General features: G+C 45.8%; 1 protein-coding gene across 1 annotated transcript; it reads left to right on the top strand.

Moving 5' to 3' along the window:
* The first annotated feature begins 4011 nt into the window (after positions 1 to 4011).
* On the top strand, positions 4012 to 18764 carry NAGPA (N-acetylglucosamine-1-phosphodiester alpha-N-acetylglucosaminidase). Its single transcript, XM_081840463.1, has 11 exons — positions 4012 to 4173; positions 5708 to 6193; positions 6826 to 6965; positions 7908 to 8016; positions 9272 to 9400; positions 9682 to 9890; positions 11337 to 11384; positions 13146 to 13274; positions 14013 to 14144; positions 15984 to 16035; positions 16840 to 18764. The coding sequence occupies exons 1-11, from the start codon at positions 4049 to 4051 to the stop codon at positions 17057 to 17059; spliced, it is 1779 nt and encodes a 592-aa protein (XP_081696589.1). The 5' UTR covers positions 4012 to 4048; the 3' UTR covers positions 17060 to 18764.
* The last annotated feature ends 13 nt before the right edge of the window (positions 18765 to 18777 follow it).

The following is an 18777-nucleotide window of genomic DNA, read 5'->3' on the forward strand; positions in this document are numbered from 1 at the left end:
ATCAAAGATGGGCAGATACCAGGCTTACTAGATCTACTATTTTCGTTATTTGCTAGAACCCTGAGGTTCCTGATTCAGAAAGCGGAAAGACCCATCCACAGAGGAGGCTGCCTGGTGTCTCTCTGGATGAGCCCCTGCTCCCTTGGCTTTTCTCCTTCCAACCACAAGGCATACTTAGAATCAATAACTCATGTAGAAACACTGGGGTTTCCTGTGAGAAGATACTTTCCCATTTAGCTACTATTATTGTGGATATAGCAGGACACTTTAAAAGACAAATAAGTAACTAGGATTGCAGTCCTGTACACTGGGAATAAGCCTCATTGAACTTGGAGTGGATTTATCTCTGAGTAAACATGTACTGTTTGTGCTGTTAAGAGTAGATTTTTTTGAAGAACACTTTAAATTTCTTCCCTCCCACTTTGAGCACCCTGTTCTGCTCGCTATCATAATGACAAGCAGTGCCCCCCCCCCCCGATCACTTAAGCCAAAGTCTCCTGGAAAATCCACTCTGAGCAAGAGGAACTCTACACTGGATAGGACAGTTGGTGGAAGCGGTTGTTGATATGCCCCGCTTTGAATTGTTCCTGAACCAAGCTCTCATTCATTAAATGGAGGCTGTCCATCTATAAACCAAATTTCCACCCCACTCAGAAAACAGAACAAAACAAAACCCTAGATAATGCAAAACATCAATTTAGAGATGTGGTTGTCCCAGCCTGTCTACAACCCTCTTAGGTGCACTGACTTAAGAACATAAGACAAGAGTCCTAGATCTAGTCCAGCATCCTGTACACACAGTGGCCAACCGGATACCCACAGAAAGCCCACAAGTGGGGTAGGAGCACAGCAACACTCTCCCCTCCTGTGGTTTCCAGCAACTGGGTCTATTTCTTCTGACCAGGAGGCAGAGCATAGCCATGTTGGCTAGTACTCACTGATGATAGCCTTGTCCTCCATGAATTTGTCCAGTCCTCTTTTAATGTCATCCAAGTTGGTCACCATCACTGCCTCCTGTGGGAGCAAGTCCAAAGTTTAATAATAATAATAATAATAATAATAGTTGTTGTTGTTGTTGTTGTTGTTATTTATTAAATTTGTTCATTGCTTTATCTTGCCCAAGGCTCCCCAAAGTGACTTACAGCCAACAAACCAAGAAACCCACATAGATATATTAAAACCAAGGGTGGGCGGAGGGGTGGGGTGTGCATTTAGAACATCCCACTCATTTCTAAAAGGTCACAAATAGTTGAAGGCCAAAGGTCTGGTTATAGAGCAAACTTTTTGCTTGGTGCATTAACTATGCACTGCATGAAGAAGTATTTTGTCTATCCTGACAATCTCCCAACATTCAGCTTCATTGGATGGCCCCAGTTTCTAGTGTTATGACAATTAAAGGGGAAAAAAGCTCTCTACCCACTTTTTCTACCTTTGGTCTGCAGGTGGGGGTGCTGACAGATTTCAGGGCCTGCCCTAACATTAGACAGCGGGGTGTTGTCCTCAGGCAGCAGGTGCTGGGTGTGGCTGAGTGGGTTCAATGGGCAGACAAAGGAGCTAGGCCAGTGATTTGTGATGTGCTGTCCCTTGCTCACAGATTCATATCCCCACCTGCTTCATGTAAACACAGCTGAGGAAACTAGTAGGTAAGCAAGTCCCAGGGTCAAATGCAAAATCATCACACAGAGCAGCAAGCTGTGCAAAGCAGCAGGTGGAAACTACTCGTCTATCCCAACGAAATACCATTAGAGGACTGGAATAGGGTAGAGTGGAAATGACGCAATGGCCTAAGGGTGCAATCCTAGCCCCACTTACGTGGGAGTAAAGCTCCACTGAATTTAGTGAAACTAGCAGCTTATCCACACTTACCTTTCCAGACACGGTCCATCCTATAAAGCTCCATGTCATAGCACCTTTTGGGGGGGCTCGGGAGCTTTCCACGCAAAAACCTGCTTTTTAGCAATCATTTGGAGCTAACATCAATCCCTGGAATCCCAAAGAATGTAGTTTATTAAAGGTTCTGGGAAGTGTAGCTTTGTGAGGGGTAAACTACAGTTCCCAAGTCTTTGGGGGAAGCCGTGTGATTTAAATGTCTGATGTGGATGTGACCTTAGTCAGGATTGCTGCCTTTTTTAAAAAAATAATAATATATAATATTTATTAAGAGTTTAAAGATTACAAAAAGAAAGAAAAAGAATTAAACAAATCAATATAAGAAAATACAAAAACAAAAACAAAAACACTACATAAAACATTAAATTAACAAAACAAAACAAAAACAATTAAAAACACTTCCAATGTTTTCAATCTTAACTTTCATTCACTTGTTTCATTGACTTCCTCACGCCTCTCTTTTTGTACTCCACTTCAATTAACTGTTTCAGCAATTCCTTTCCATCTTCATCTATTTTCTGTCCTGTAATTAATCTTAACATATTCTAACCTTGTTTTTCCCCTTTAATACATTAACAATCTATCTGTACCTAGTTCCTTATAACATTTCTGCCAAAGCCATATAACTTCATTCCACCATTTTCCTAAAGCTCATTAATTTAACAATATTTCTGTAAATAATCTTTAAATTTTTTCCAATCTTCTTCCACCGACTCTTCTCCCTGGTCTTGGATTCTGCCAGTCATTTCTGCCAATTCCATATAGTCCATCAACTTCATCTGCCATTCTTCCCGGGTGGGTAAATCTTGTGTCTTCTGCCTTAGCTGCACTATTGCAATGGAGCCTGCACCCAACCCTAAGCAACATGTAGCTGGGATAATCAAAATGTGGTGTTGCTGGGAGGTAAAGGTAAAGGGACCCCTGACCATTAGGTCCAGTTGTGACCGAGTCTGGGGTTGTGGCGCTCATCTCGCTTTATTGGCCGAGGGAGCCGACGTACAGCTTCCGGGTCATGTGGCCAGCATGACTAAGCCGCGCACGGAAACGCCGTAGCGGTACCTATTTATCTACTTGCACTTTGACGTGCTTTCGAACTGCTAGGTTGGCAGGAGCAGGGACCGAGCAATGGGAGCTCACCCCGTCGCGGGGATTCGAACTGCCGACCTTCTGATCAGCTAGTCCTAGGCTCTGTGGTTTAACCCACAGCACCACCAGTGTCCCCCAGTTGCTGGGAGAGCAGGGTTCAAATCACTGACCTCCTTGGAGAAAAGGTGGGATATAAATGTAGTAATAAACATTCCTTGCCTCTTCAACCCAGCACCTCCCCCTTCCTTTGTGTTTTGCCTGGTGTCAAATTTTAGATTGTAAGGCGGGTGACAGTGTGTCTTAGTTTACAGAAGATGGCCCTCGGTCTGGAGTGCTGTTAGAAGACAGCTCTCCTGTCTGAAAGGCTGTCAGGTCCAAAACCCACTTGAAAGAGAAGTTAAAGTCATAAAAGGGAGGAGGGGGTTGCAGTTGCCCACCACGTGATAGCACCTAGACAGAGGACAGAGAAGGCACACTGGTCCCCCGGGTCAGTCTTTCCCATCACGATGAGATTTGGTATGCCTGTTTAAATTACAGTACAGTGGTACCTCGGGTTAAGTACTTAATTTGTTCTGGAGGTCCATTCTTAACCTGAAACTGTTCTTAACCTGAAGCACCACTTTAGCTAATCGAGCCTCCAGCTGCCGCTGCGCCGCAGCAGCACAATTTCTGTTCTCATCCTGAAGCAAAGTTCTGAACCTGAGGTACTATTTCTGGGTTAGCAGAGTCTGTAACCTGAAGCGTCTGTAACCTGAAGCGTATGTACCCCGAGGTACCACCGTAGTTATTTCTAAATCTGCATCTATAGCTACAAATTAGCACATGCAAATTTTATGCAAATACGCATCCTTTTCCAGTGTAAGTGGCCGCCTTAAGGACACAACAATAAACAACAACAAGAAGAAGAAGACACTTGCTCCTCCTAATCTCAGGTGAGCAAATTCTGTGACTCCGCTAGTTGCCCACCAGAAGGAGCGGTGAACCCACGCTTCCTTTTTCCGCTCCTGGCTTTGCTGCTTTTGAAATACTTTTCACGTGATGGCTTGTCATGTGACCGTGCGGCAGGCTCAATATGGCGGCCTCCATAGAGCGCCTAGTGCATAGAGTAGGCGAGGGGCAGCGACCGACTGCTTTGGTTGTTTTTTCTGTGGTGCTGCTCCGCTGCTTTCTGGGAGTTCAGGGTCACGCCGTAGCTTGGTAAGTGCTCAAACCAGAGGAGAAGCCTTTCCACCTCTAAGCATCCTGTGGACGCGGGGGTGAGAGTTTCCGGCTCTTTCCACCCCCGCCGCATTTAGCTAATCTTTAGCTGTGCTTGTACGTGAAGGAAACTCAGGTGATAAGAGGGCCGAAGAGATCAAATTGACAATACCTGGGCTGATGTCCCGTTGAACAAGTAATACTGCTTGCAAATATAAAGGTAGTAGAACAAGGAGAGGATTTTGGAATAGCGCCGTATTCTGAGCGTGTGTTTTTGTTTTAGGTTAGAGAGTCTATATGCATACGCATACAAGTTCTTGCAGAGAACTTTTTTAATTTGGGAGAGCCTTAAAAGTATGCCACGTCACTACTTCCCCATCTTAATCTTATCACATTTGTGGATCTGGCTTTTTTCTCCCCTGTGTGCAGGAAGCTCTCCAGTTTTCTCAAACATTCTTCTTTGTAACTAAATTAGTTCTGTTCTAGAACCTGGTGGTAGTTTTGTCAGACGGAAATGGGGGAATGAGACCTAGGACAGTTGCTTTTCATTTCCTCTGTTCCAGTTGCTTTAACACAGAGATTGAGTGAAGTTTTTCAGTGGTGGAGAAAACTCTGGGCACCTTAATTTCTGGCTCTCAGGCTGCATTAAAAGGCACGGGGGGGGGGGTAGTTTTCTTCAATCCACTGAGTGTTCCTCCATCTTCTTACACAATGTGGGTTTCCTTAGGATCTAGTTTAGCGCAGAACTGCCTACTTACAGATGTTCAGCCCTCGAAGTGTGCTTCCTCATCCAAGCACAAGCCTGATCTTGCCTGTCACCCTTTTGATTTCTGACATGCTTAGTGGCAGTTGTTTGCAGTCCCTTGAGTCAGAGTTTCTTCTTTGGTCAGCCCCCTCCCCTGGCCTATTTAGTTTGATGTAAAATGACAGGCATGGGAAAAGAGCAAACTTAATGTGTTTATTACCTGAGCATTAATGGAATGGCTTTTAATGGCTCATTAGAGCTGCTTGTGGTGAAACAGAGGCGTTCTCTCAGAAAGATCTTCACTCCGTGTAGGTGGAGAGGTGGTGTTTCCTAATGGATACCAGTCTTATGACAGATGGCATTTCTTCCACCCAAATACACTCCAAGTTCTAAATGCCTTCCTCAGTATATCCTATGATAATTCAAAAAAATAATCTAGAATTTAAGATTTCACAGAATAATAACATTATGAGGCTTGCATAGTTTGGAGGTGATATCTACCTAACAGGAGGTCCCACTCTGCAACTTTATTTGTAATGCAATGCTTTTCAGTTAAAGGGGTAGTAACACTGAGGACACCATCTATCAGTCCATATTTAATTATATGGGTTTTGCATTTCTTGGCCCAGCTTTGTACAGATTTTTAGAAATTTGCTCCAAATAACATTTTGGGGTCAACCTTGTATCCAACGTATGTTGTAAGGAAGCAAGGTGGTGCAAACGATTTGACAGGGCAAGCTAGTGAGTCTGAACCTGTATGATTCACATTGGAAACTTGTAAAATTTCAGGAATTCATTGAACGATGACCTATTACTGCCGTATCCTCCACCTCGACATGGTCCGCGGCATCACCATCGGTACGTTCGGGACTGTCAAGCTCTCCGACACGGCAACACAACACATGATTCCTGGCCTAGCAATAACAGCACTGTCTTTCCACTGACCGTCACAAGCATCTTCATCTCTGACATCCCTCCAAAGGGTCAGAATAGTCGACATGTCTACGGCCATCTCACTACAGTGAGGGACCCCCTGAGGACGTTCTCTGTGTTGGAGCCTGGTGGGCCAGGGGGCTGTCGTAAACGCAGCCGAGCAACGGTGGAAGAGACTGCCAGGCATGGCAAGTGCCTTGTGGCCCAGAACGGGGGGTACTTCAACACGAAAACCGGAGAGTGCCTTGGGAATGTTGTGAGCGACGGGCATCTCATCCAGTCCTCCGGAGGGATTCAGAATGCTCATTTTGGCATCCGGAAGGATGGCACTCTAGTCTTTGGGTAAGGAATCAGCAACTCTTCCTTTTAAACCAGGTGTGGGGAGCTGGAAATCACATAGTACCTGTCAAGCCATTGGCCCATCTAGCTTAGCATGGTCAACACTGACTGGCAGTGACTTTCTAGGATTTCTGAAATCCAAGAAAGCAGGGGAGATACCATGATCACAGACTTGGAGTTTGGAAGGGACTAAGAGGGTCATGCAGTTCAACCCCCTGCAACGTAGGAAACTTTCACCCAACGTGGGTCTCGAAGCCACAACCCTGAGATTACTAGTCTCATGCTCTTCCACCTGAGCTATTCCTCAGGTCATGGTGAACTGTGAACTTGGAAGGGACATTGGTGATCATACTTAGCTCAACTCTTCAGGGCTGGATGGAGAGCCATTCAGCTTCTGCTTCATAGGAGAGTTCTACCACCTCCTGAGATAGCCTGATCCACTGGCAATTAAAGCAGTATCATACCACAGTCAAGGCTTTTGCCCGAGGATCCTGGGAAGTGTGGTTTATTAAAGGTGCTGAGAGCAGGCCCCTGTTCCCATCACAGAGCTACAATTCCCAGAGAGGAATTGTCCTTTAAATATTTTCAAATGTCTCTCCCTCCTTATAACATAACTCCTCTGTTGTCTTTTCCAGCTACCTCTCTGAGGAGGACGTGTTGGCTAAAGACAACCCCTTTGTGCAGCTTGTGAGCGGGGTGGGTTGGCTCTTGCGAGATGGGGAGGTCTACGTGAATCAGAGTCGGGCAGTGGAATGTGACGAGACGCAGGAAACAGGTAAATGTGGGGAAAGGGCCTTTCCTTTTATCTGCCTGATGCACTGGATGGTCAGAAGGGGAGGAGGAGTGATGACAGGGGGCGTGTATTGATCTGTCCATAATGGGAAGCACCCACAAGGCTTGGTAGCCTCCCAAGAATGGAGAGGAATTGATGTGTCTTGCGTCTTTTCCTTTGGTCCACTGCCTTTCTGTGCCCCCCCCCCACCTACCATGCTTTCTGCACTGTTGGGTGGGTGAAGAGCTATGGGATTCACTTGGTTCCTCTGGTGAGTAAGGCTTGGGCGGGGGAAGAACATGTTCCATGAAGGTCCTGGCATGACATGACCTAGCAAGCTCTAGACCACCCCAGGCTCAGCAGGCTCAAGGCCAAGGCTGTCCATGGCCCTAATGGAAAAATTAAGATATAAGATGTAAGCATTAGGAAAAGGTAATCAAAAAGACAAATGGTGATTTGTGGTACTGTTTAATTGAATTTGCATGCAACAAAGAAAACCATTTTGCACCTCCTCAAACACACCAGTGACTTGTGGTTAATGGACTGCAGCTAATCGTATTAATTTTTATTTCCTTCCCAGAACCAGATATCTGGGGTTTTTTTAAAATGTTCTTTCATTATAATCACCATGCCCACGCTTCAGCGAAACTGAATTATTGTATTCTCTCTTCAAATGATTCATTACATTTTTGTTTCTTGTCTGTATGCTCATGAAAATTAAATACACATGTTTATATATGGTGAAACAAAAGACCAGAGCTGTGATGGTACCCAGCTTAAAGCAGACAGTATTTAAGAAAACAAAACATGCTTACACCATTCTGCTGTAAGGAGAGGTTTTGCCCTGTGATTTCTTTTTTTAAAAAATCCATCCTTGTAGCAGAGTGATTATGTTTCTCAGCTATTTGTTCTCTGTCTCTCTTTCTCCCCACCCCTTTGTGGTAGGTACGTTTGACAAGTTCATCAATACTGTGTCTGCCAGGACAGCCGTGGGGCATGACAGGCAAGGACAGCTGGTGCTGGCGCACTTCGATGGGCAGACACATACAAGGGGGTAAGTCTGTGTAGTTTTTTAAGTTCTTCCTCCTAGTGGGGCAGGTGATCCATGCCTCAGATTGAGCTCTGCTTGGAGGGCCTCTTGGTCTCCTTGATGTGTTGTGGGTCAGTTTTCCTTTTTTATTTAAGTAACAATTCAGGAGAAAAGTTAAACAAGGAATCCAACTGTAGGTGCTAGCATTCAACATGAAGGTGTCTGGGAATTTCCATCCTATGACTCAACAAAGAGTGATGAGATTTGGGCATAACACTAAGCTGTGGTTCAATAAACCATGGTGTAGGGACACTTGGTTCTGGTTTCTTTAGCAATATAATATAATATAATATAATATAGTATAGTATAGTATAGTATAGTATAGTATAGTATAGTATAGTATAGTATAGTATAGTATAGTATAGTATAGTATAATATAATATAATATAATATAATATAATATAATATAATATAATATAATATAATATAATATAATATAATATATACCCCGCCCATCTGGCTGGGTTTCCCCAGCCACTCTGGGCGGCTTCCAACAAAACATTAAAATACAATAACCTAAGGCTTAAACAATTCTGGAGGACTTAGTGTCATGTATGAACCAGGCCTGCCTAGCACCAGACAAGTATGATTCATTAATGTATCCCGGTTTGCCCATAATGCTAAGAGGTTGGTTTGCAAATCTTAGTTTATGTTAACTGTAGTAAACCACTGCTTACAGGCTAAGGCACTGGGGCAGGTTCAGATGATTAAATTAAACCACAGTTTAGTTAGCCAGGTCTATATGAAAGAGCCTTCTTTTTTTAATGACCTGAATTGACCCTCCTTAAAGAAAGCAGAGCCAGATTTGAAAGGTTGGTTACTGTGGTACGTGAATTCTCTCACACATGAAAATATATGGTCGTCCCCACCAACCCAACCCCCAAGCGGTTATCTTCCCTGTGCTACAGTAATCACTGGCTCTCTTTTCAGGGCTGCCCTAAGACTTCTCACTGCCCGAGGCAGATGGTGAAGTCATGTAAGCAGACAAACAGTTTAATCTTGCGTTGACACTGTTAATGTGCCAGAACATTCCGCTACACACAAGGACCACAGGCCAGGAACAGAGCATGCCACATGGCTCATCCAGCCCTAACACTTAACTTTCGCTCCCTTCTCTCCAGCATTTGCCTCCTTCCTCTCCCTAAGGATAGGGCCGGCCCTTGTTCTTCCCCCAATGCAAGGCATCTTCTCATACCTATCCCCTTTATCATTTGCACAGCCTCAGCCTTTGGGATATGGCTGATTTCCTGAAGCAGCAAGGCATCATCAATGCCATCAACTTGGACGGCGGAGGGTCTGCAACCCTGGTCTTAAATGGAACGCTTGCTAGTTACCCTTCAGATCACTGGTAGGTGCTTTCACTGTTTGCTGAAAGGGAACTCGACCCTGTACTCGTGGACAATGCAGAAAGAGCCGCCTGCTGTCACACTTCTGGTCCTGAAGTGGTCAGGCTACGTTTGGGGGGTGAGACAGTTTTCTGTGGGTCTGCATCAATGTCAAAAGAAGTTCCTACAGCTGAGAAACCTCGCTATTTCTGCCAGCATTAAAGAAGGGCCAGGATGCGTACTAGGGCTTAGCCTGGCTGTTGTTGTTTTTCTTTTGGTGCAATCAGTATTTCTTTCTCCCCAGCGAACCTTACCCCATGTGGCGCTGCCCCAGGCAGGTTTCGACTATCCTGTGTGTCCACGAACCTGCCTGCCAGCCTCCGGACTGCAGTGGGCATGGGCACTGCGTCCTTGGGGAATGCCAGTGCGACGGAGCTCTCTGGAGAGGACCAGCATGCAATGTCTTGGACTGCGGCCCTTCCAACTGCACCCTGCATGGAATCTGTACAGAAGGCAAGGCCACGTAGGCTGGGAGAGGTGTGAGCATGTGGGTCAGGTAGAACAGGTGCCCGGCCTCCAAGTCAGGGCTGCCTATAGAGAAGCACATCACTAGTAGCAAGTAAAGGTAAAGGGACCCCTGACCATTAGGTCAAGTCGTGGCCGACTCTGGGGTTGTGGCGCTCATCTCGCTTTATTGGCCAAGGGAGCCGGCATACAGCTTCTGGGTCATGTGGCCAGCATGACTAAGCTGCTTCTGGCGAACCAGAGCAGCGCACGGAAAAGGCGTTTACCTTCCCGCTGGAGCGTTACCTATTGATCTACTTGCACTTTGACGTGCTTTCGAACTGCTAGGTTGGCAGGAGCAGGGACCGAGCAATGGGAGCTCACCCCGTCACGGGGATTCGAACTGCTGACCTTCTGATCGGCAAGTCCTAGGCTCTGTGGTTTAACCCACAGCTCCACCCGCATCCCTACAGTGCCCTTGAATTGGAGGCTGCCTATAGAATTAGGGTTCTAGAAAGCGCATTGCTATTAACAAGTGGGACTCCTGCCGAGACTGCTTCTGGGCAAATTGGGGTTTTTAAAGACCCTTGGATGTATAGCAGGGGATGTTTTTTTACTCCTCTTTTTCTTTTGGTTAAAGGCAGCCTCGGACTAACCTGTTCTGATTTGTTAGGATACTGGCTCTACCATTGGGCAGAGTGAGGCATCTGCTTGGTATCCAGCATAGGAACAGTGGTGGCAGTTTCCCACCTCCTCCTCCTGAATCCCCTGTCTTGGAGGACAGAACTGTGTTTGCCCCCCAGGCTCCCCTTCGCCCCTTAAAGTGGCCTTTGGCTTTTAACTATCTGTTTCCTTTTTGTGTTGGTTTAGTCTGCTTGTTTTTAAATAGAACTGTCTTTTAGACTTGTTAATGCTGTTTTAATGTATTTACGTGTTTGTTACTTTCTTCAAATATTTCCAGTTGCTTTGAGTTGTCATTGAAAAATAAGGTGACTAATTTAATAATAATATTCCCCAAATGTCCTCCGTTTTCCCTTGGGCATGGCTTATCTGAAAATCCCACGTTCTGTCCTGAATCCCCTCCTTTGCCGGCACTGGTGACTCTATTCCCAGTTGTGCCACAACTTACCGTATTTTTCGCTCTATAAGACGCACCAGACCACAAGACGCACCTAGTTTTTGGAGGAGGAAAACAAGAAAAAAATATTCTGAATCTCAGAAGCCAGAACAGCAAGAGGGATCGCTGCGCAGTGAAAGCAGCAATCCCTCTTGTTGTTCTGGCTTCTGGGATAGCTGTGCAGCTTGCATTCACTCCATAAGACGCACACACATTTCCCCTTACTTTTTAGGAGGGAAAAAGTGAGTCTTATAGAGCAAAAAATATGGTACCTCTCTGTGCCCATGATCTCACTGCTCCAAAATCACATCCATTTCTTTTTTCCCCCTTAATTGCAGAGGGATGTCTTTGTGATGCTGGCTGGCAGAGCCCCAACTGCAGTGAAGGTAGCTGGATTTCCTTCCTAACAACCCTTCCTTTGGAGAGTTGTGTGTGTTTGTGAATATTTATTTATTGCATCAGTTTGTAACTTGGGAAACCAATTGCAAAAGTTAGGGCAGCATTTGCCAACCTAGTGCCCTCCAGTGGTCTTGGACCGCAGGTTCCATCGGCCCCAGCCATTGTGGGGCAGAGTATAAACTCAAACAAAACAAAACAAACTTTTCTCCCTTTGGCCAAATAATAAGCTGAATTGTTACAGTCCTTGAAAATGCGCTGCAGTTGATTGAACTGGCAGTAGCTGTTTTTCTCCAGTTTTATTGATTTTATTGCCTTGTTCTTCTTTTATTGCTTTACTTTGTGTTCCTTGCTCCAAGCATTCTTTGGTCAGGATAGAAATTAACTACGGTAAATAAATATTTCCACGGCAACTTACAACGTGATTGACTTTTCTATCTTGACTTTGCTACATGTGTTGGGGGGAGGCACTTTTGGTGGCCTGCATTGTGGCCACCAAATGCTGAGTTTTTTTATTATTGTTGTGATTTATTGCAAAAGAAGGAGGAGCTTATGCAAACTGCAGAAATGACTTGGGCTGCATTTTCTGTCCTGGGACAGATGTGGGGGATGGAGAGATCCACAGCTCCCCCCTTATCCAGCTTACTCCTGTCCATGCAAGGTCCTTACCATCTGTGCTTAAATGCAAGGTTGGAATAACTGTGTCTGTGACCCTTTATAGCAGGGAAAGCCAGCAGGTATTCTCTGGCTGTTCTTGTTGTTGGATTCCAGATCCCATCAGCCCCAGCAAGTGAGGCTTTGGTTAGGCATGATGGGAACTGTAGTCTAGCAACATTTGGAGGCTGCCACGTTGGGAGGGGAGCAGCTCACTGGTAGAACATGTGCTTGGAATGCAGAAGGGTCCTAGGTACAATCCTTGCATTGTATCAATTGTCGGTATATAAATACATCTATAAATAAAAAATCCTGGCTTCTGTGGGGAAGGCTGGTCTTTCTGAAAGCATGGAAGCTGCTGCCAATCAGTGCAGACAGTACTGAGCCAATTGAACAAATAGTCTACTTTGGTATAATGCAGTTATATTGGGGCTTCTCTTGCTCTTGACCTGGAAGTTGCAGGCAATGCAGAATGCTGCTGCATAGCTGCCCATGGGACTGACACCCCACCAGCATATAGCACCTCTGCTCAAAGATCTGCACTGGCTTCCTCCCAGGCCAAGTTCAATTAGTTTGTTACTGTTAGCATATAAAGCCCTTAACAGCTTGGGAGCAGTTTACCTGTGAGATCGCTTTGCCCTATATAAGCCCACTTGACTGCTCTGAACTGGCCCCGTTAAAAGTGGCACATAATATTTGTTCAGCATTTGTAAGAAAGCAGCGTTTTAGCATGGCAGCACCTTCGCTTTGGCTCGCACTATTGACATCAGGCAGAGTACTTACAGCAAAGGCACCTTTCTGGCACCTACTAAAAACATTTTTGTTTAGACAAGCCTACCCACACCTGTGGAATGCTGGCATGTGCTTTCATTAGGCTTTTAGCTTATTTCTGAAGATTTTAAATTGGTTTTTAACTGATAACTTTATTGCTTTATTCTTTTTTTTTAAGATTTTAGGTTGTTTTCTTTTTGTAGAATAAAGTGCTGTATATAATTTTTGCAAAGCAAATAAACAGGAAATATATATTCCTTGCCACCCAAAGTTCTCATGGTGTTTTGCGTGTGGTCTCCTCCCTCCCTCTGTCTCTTCTGCCATAGCCTGTGCTCCTGGTTCCTATGGCGACGGCTGCCTTCAGAAGTGCCTCTGCCTCAATGGTGGTGCCTGTGACCCTGTCCACGGAACTTGCAATTGCTCAGCTGGCTACCGAGGCACGCATTGCGAAGAAGGTGAGAGATTTGTTTATTTTAACTTGGATGTGGTGATAACGTATTTGCTTTACTTGTTTCTTGCTGAGTTAAAGCTTGCTGGTTAAAACAGCACTGTCTGCACCTGGTACTTGTGACTGTCACTGCTCCCCTCCCAGCCTTTATAATTCCTTAATGTGGGGAGGCACGCTTTGGGCTCCAAAGAAATTGGGACAGCCGGAAGACAGGGTGTAAGCAGCGAAGAAATGGGCGAGTTAGCTGACAGGAGAGGCTCAGTGGAGCCAGCTAGTGGATGAAGAATGTCCAACCTTTCCACATCTTCTTTGTTTGCATCACAGATTCTACACACAGTGCACTGTTAAACTGTGGAACTCACTGCCACTGGAGGCAGTGAGGACCACCAACATGAATGGATTGGACAAATTCATGGTTATTAGCCCCAATGGCTCTGTTCTGCTTCCACAGTCGGGGTATTCATGCTTCTGAATACCAGGTGCCAGAAACCACAGGAGAAGAGAGTGCTCTTGCACACATGTCCTGCTGTCTGGTTTCCCCACAGGTATCTGGTTAGCCTCTGTAAGAACAGCTTGTTCTGGGCAAAGGCAGAAGGGCTTTGTAAGCCTTGGCAATCAGCTGCTCATCCGTGCCTGAAAACCCTGCTGTAAGACAGAAAGCCAGGCCTCATTCTGCCGTGTGTTTCCCTGGCCTGCTTGCTGTTGTGTAACCCCCAACTTGTCTTCCCTGTGATTGTTTTCTCAGCCTGCCCCAGCGGACGGTACGGGCCAAACTGCCAGGATGCCTGTCCCTGCCCAAACCAGCGTCCTTGTGATCGGAAGACGGGCAGTTGCAACGTTTCTGCTGAATGCCCCCTGCCTGACGACGTAGTCACAGGTAGGTGGCTCAGGGGCCTCGTGACTCAGGAGGAGACACAGCCTGAGCTTTTCTTTCAGAAGGTTTGGACCTTGGCCTTTTTGCTTCCTGTTTAAAAGGGTCCTGGAAAGATAGGAAGAGGCCTTATTTTGACTCTGGCTCATTGGCCCACCAATCTCAGTATTGTCTTCCCTGACTGGCAGCTGCTCTCCAGGGCTTTGGGCAGGGATCTCTCTCATGTTGTGGAGGGAGCTGACTAAAAATCAGCCCTCCTGCCAGGGAAATATCTCCTCACTCATACATATATATATGAATCAAAGCTTTAATAGTAGAAAAGTGTAACATGCTGACTGAGAAACAAAACATATTGAGGCAAGTGACAGGTAGCCTTTTTAAACGGACAACCTGAAGAGAGGGGCCAATTCTAAAGTACAGCATAAAAGCCCAACTCACTAGAGGCCAGGTATTCTATTGATCAAATTAGGCCTCAGTGCTTTTCTTACATCTTAGCCCAGGCATAGGCAACCTCGGCCCTTCAGATGTTTGGGACTACAATTCCCACCATCCCTGACCACTGGTCCAGTTAGCTAGGGATCATGGGAGTTGTAGTCCCAAAAACACCTGGAGGGCCGAGGTTGCCTTTACCTGTCTTAGCCCTACCTGGAGATGCTGGAGGTTGAGCCTGGAAGCTTTTGCATGTGAGGCTGTTGCTCTGCCTCAGCCATATGGTTCTTCTCTGTTGCGTTAAACCTGGGACAGCTCTTTCTCTCCCGGGCTGCTGCCAGTCAGAATAGCGGTACCGTGCTGAATAGGCCAAGAGATTTGATGGCTTCATATATCCCAGCTACTCTCTTCTTGGTCTACATTCGAGAGTGCCTGTGGATTTTGGGGTAGCTTTCTAGTGGTGCAATGTACAAGGGAAGAAGACGGGTCAAAAAGCTGTAAGAAATGGGAAATGGGAGGGTGCCACTGTATAGAAAAGGGGGGTGGGAAGCGGACTTTATTTCTGGTGCATTTCAGGGGTGCCTCTTTCCCAAGGAGTGTAAACACTGTAAATTGAGGCTTTGAGCCAGGTGAAGTTAAGACCTGCTTGAGTGCCATTGGAAATCTCGTAGATTTCAAGGGTGCTTAAGCTCCAGTTGCATTAGAACCAAAGTTACTACAGTGGTACCTCGCAAGACGAACGCCTCGTAAGACAAAAAACTTGCAAAACGAAAGAGTTTTTCGTTTTTTGAGTTGCTTCGCAAGACAGGTTTCCCTATGGGCTTGCTTCGCAAGACGAAAACGTCTTACAAGTTTGTTTCCTTTGTCTTGCGAGTTTGTTTCCTTTTTCTTAAAACCGTGCATTCACTTCGAGGAGCAACTCATAGCACGCGGTGTGGTAGCCTTTTTTGAGATTTTTGAAGACTTTGGTGATTTTTGAAGCTTTTCCAAAGTCCGTGCTTCGCAAGACGAAAAAAATCGCAAGATGAAAAAACTTGCGGAATGAATTAATTTCGTCTTGCGAGGCACCACTGTATGTCTTGATCTTTGAATGCTTGAAGTTGAGCAGATTACAAATGGATCGAGTTTGATGGAATGTATGGATTCTTTGAGAAGGAATTCCTTGAAACAAGTTAGAGCACTAGGGGCGTCGTCTCTTTTTTGTCGCCATCCCACCCCTGCACAGTTGTCACTTGTGTTCGTCTTGAGCAAACTGTCCTGCCCATTCCTTTTAGGACAGCAAGAGAAATCTAGGCTCTTGATCTGACGCGACAATTAAGCCTTCATGGATCTGTTTCAGTCTATTTGCTGCATTGGAGATTTGCCTTGTCCCTTGTGCTTGCCAATTAAGCATCTAAATGCATCTCTCTCTCACAGGGCAGGGCTTGCTGAAGGCTGATGAGGAAGGTGTGCTCCTTGAGTTAACAATGTAAGTTGTGTGCTTTGTGTTTTTGTAGTGTGGTTGTGTGTTGTAATATTTTCTAGCCTCCTGTAATAGAGCTGGTCACAGAGTCCTAGTCTACAAGGCCCCCTCCACCTCTGCGTGGTCCAGCCCATTGCCCAGTGCAGGCAGTATAGATCACCCCCAATAGACAGCTGTCCATCCTTATCAGGACACAAGAAGGGGTCTGCTGGATCAGGCCAGTGGCCCATCTAGACCAGCAACCTGGTCTCACAGTGGCCAACCCACTGCCTACAGGAAGGCTGCAAGCAGGAACTAAGCACTCTGCACCTGCAAATTCCAGGAAGTGGTATTCAGAAATACCACTCTAGAGGTGGAGCATAGCCACGGCAGCTGGTAGCCTTTGTTAGCCTTTTCCTCCATGAATTTGTCCCATTCTCTTTGAAAGCTATCCAAGTTGTTGGCCATCGTTGCCTCCCACGGGAGCAAATTCCATAGTTTTGACTATGCAGTGTGCGCCTCCGCTTTGAAGAATCTGCATCATGGGAGATGCTCACCACCTCCCTGGGGAATCGGTCCCATCTGGCCTTGCCATCAGGAAGCTTCTTCTAATGTTCAAGCACAGTCTCCCCTCCTGCAGCCAAAGGCCATTAGTTCTAGCCTCGTCCGCTGGGACAAGCCTATTTTAGCAAAGTGATTACAAGGATGAAATGGGAATCTTTTGACTTCTATTGTCAGTTCGCAGGCTGGCGTGTTAAGGCACTGTAAACATGTTGATTATTATTTTCATTGGTTAACATTATTAATAGTATTTTTTTTTTTTTTTTACAGTAAGGAATGGTTTATAGGAATCTTATCCTTGCTGCTTCTGGTTAGCGCCACGTTCAACATAAAGCACTTTTGCTGCAGCAGCTCCACAGGCCGACAGAAGCGTAACAATTGCTTCTCCAGGCGTCCCAACAGTTTCCACTATGAACTGTTAGGGAAATCAAACAGTTTTCCACTTGCAGGAGGAGAGAATGAAGACTACACAGAAGACACAGAGACCTAACACAGACGGCTGTGATCCTTTGATATGAGAACCAGCAGGAGGCCCCATCCATCACTCTGTAGCAGAACCTTCCAGAAGGAACTAGTGGCTTCCACATAGAACTTGACTACTGCTCCTCTCACTGGCCTTGCCTAGGGGCAACGGACCTTTTCCCAGTCCAAGGGCCCATATTCGCATCTGGAAACCGCCAGCAGTGAGCAGGGCCTAAGGCGAAAGAGGGCAGAGCAGTTAACCCAAGTTTTACCTTTTTGTGCACTGTAGGCTAGTTTCCACAAACACACCTCTGTATCCTCCATTGCGCTAAGCAAGAGGGAATATCAGAGTCAAAGGACACATTTCAGCTGGCAAAAGAAACATCTGGGAAGTGTGGGGCTTGGGAAGAGGGGTTGCACTGTGAGGAGGGTCCTGAGGGACAGATAAGAGAGGGATAGATTTGGCCTCTAGGCCTGAGGTTCCCCACCTCAGACCCATCCTTTCCAAAATGAGCCCCTGCCCTTCCAGATGTTTTAGGTTGGGGAAAGAAGTCTAGAAGTTGCTGGGACTGGCCTTGACCTCTCTGCTGCTCCAGTAAAGGACTCCAAATAGAATCCTCTGCACATAAAAACAACCACCACATTACAGTATGGACTCCAACTCCCATCACTCTCAGCCACCATGGCTGATGGTCACAGATGAGGCAAGATGTAGCCCAGCAACAGCAAAAGGGCTGGAGGTTCCCCACCTGTGATGTGTCATGAGCCAAAATGGCTTTCAAAAAGAGGAGCAACTGTGTAACTACCAGTGTTTCCTTGCTGAGAACAGGTGGATGTAGCCAAAGTGCAGAGTGGGGCTGTTTAAAAGCCTTCTTGCAAACACCCCTGTGCTGTTTTGCAGAGGCTGCTGCCTTCCTCTCTTTCCCATGCCCCCTTGACAGTCCGGATCCAGCCAAAGTCTGTATGCCTCTGCCCCAATCCCAATTGGTATGGGATCCAGGCTTGGGCCGGATCCAGGGCTGTCAAGGAGCAGGAGAAGATTCTGGGTACATCCTTACTAATTTCTTTAAGTGGTGGTTGCAGCTTTCGCTGGGAATACTAATGGGCTGCTTCAAATATAATTTTAAACCCTAGTTACAAATTAACTGGCTTGATGCAATTGAGCAGTGTGCTGGTTCACAGCGCTCATTACTTGTTCTTGTATTGCTCCAGTCTGTGCCATGCTGGGGGAAGACGTACCAGAGCCTGGTTCAGCATCACATTTTGAGAAAGTGCTAAAAGAATTAATAATGGAAAGGGCTTCACTGTGAGGAATTTTACTTCCAACTCTGGTTATCAGAGTGCTTGACTCTTAACGCCTTAAGTATGATGGCCTAAGTTAGGCCTATAGCATACGATCTTATGACAAGTTTTTTAGTAATATATTTTGTAAGACATAGCTGCGGGTGGGATGGCCTTTCGATAATTTATTTTAAAGCAGAAATTAAGCCTGTCTCGGCCTGAATACATAAACCACTTTTTCTTTCTGTTGCACTTTGCCTCTTCCTTCGTAATGCCAGGGGTCTTTGGCAGCCCTGTGAAATGTTGTGCCATGTTTTAAATTGTGTGTTTTGTTAGCTTCAAAAGTTGAAGAACAATTGCAGCAACCATCCATGTTTGGTGCAGGGATATACTTTTTATACAATCAGGACTATATACTTTTTACACAATAAAGTGACATTTTTTCCTCTTGAGTTATTAATGTTG

Source organism: Podarcis erhardii (assembly GCF_964252035.2).
Source record: "Podarcis erhardii genome assembly, chromosome: 14".
NCBI classification, from domain to species: domain Eukaryota; kingdom Metazoa; phylum Chordata; class Lepidosauria; order Squamata; family Lacertidae; genus Podarcis; species Podarcis erhardii.

Bases quoted from the DNA above. Each gene is read 5' to 3' on its own strand.
- NAGPA (XM_081840463.1), top strand. From the start codon at position 4,049: ATGGCGGCCTCCATAGAGCGCCTAGTGCATAGAGTAGGCGAGGGGCAG. The intron at 4,174-5,707 runs GTAAGTGCTCAA...GTAAAATTTCAG, and splicing joins CAGGGTCACGCCGTAGCTTG to GAATTCATTGAACGATGACC. The intron at 14,145-15,983 runs GTAGGTGGCTCA...TCTCTCTCACAG, and splicing joins GCCTGACGACGTAGTCACAG to GGCAGGGCTTGCTGAAGGCT.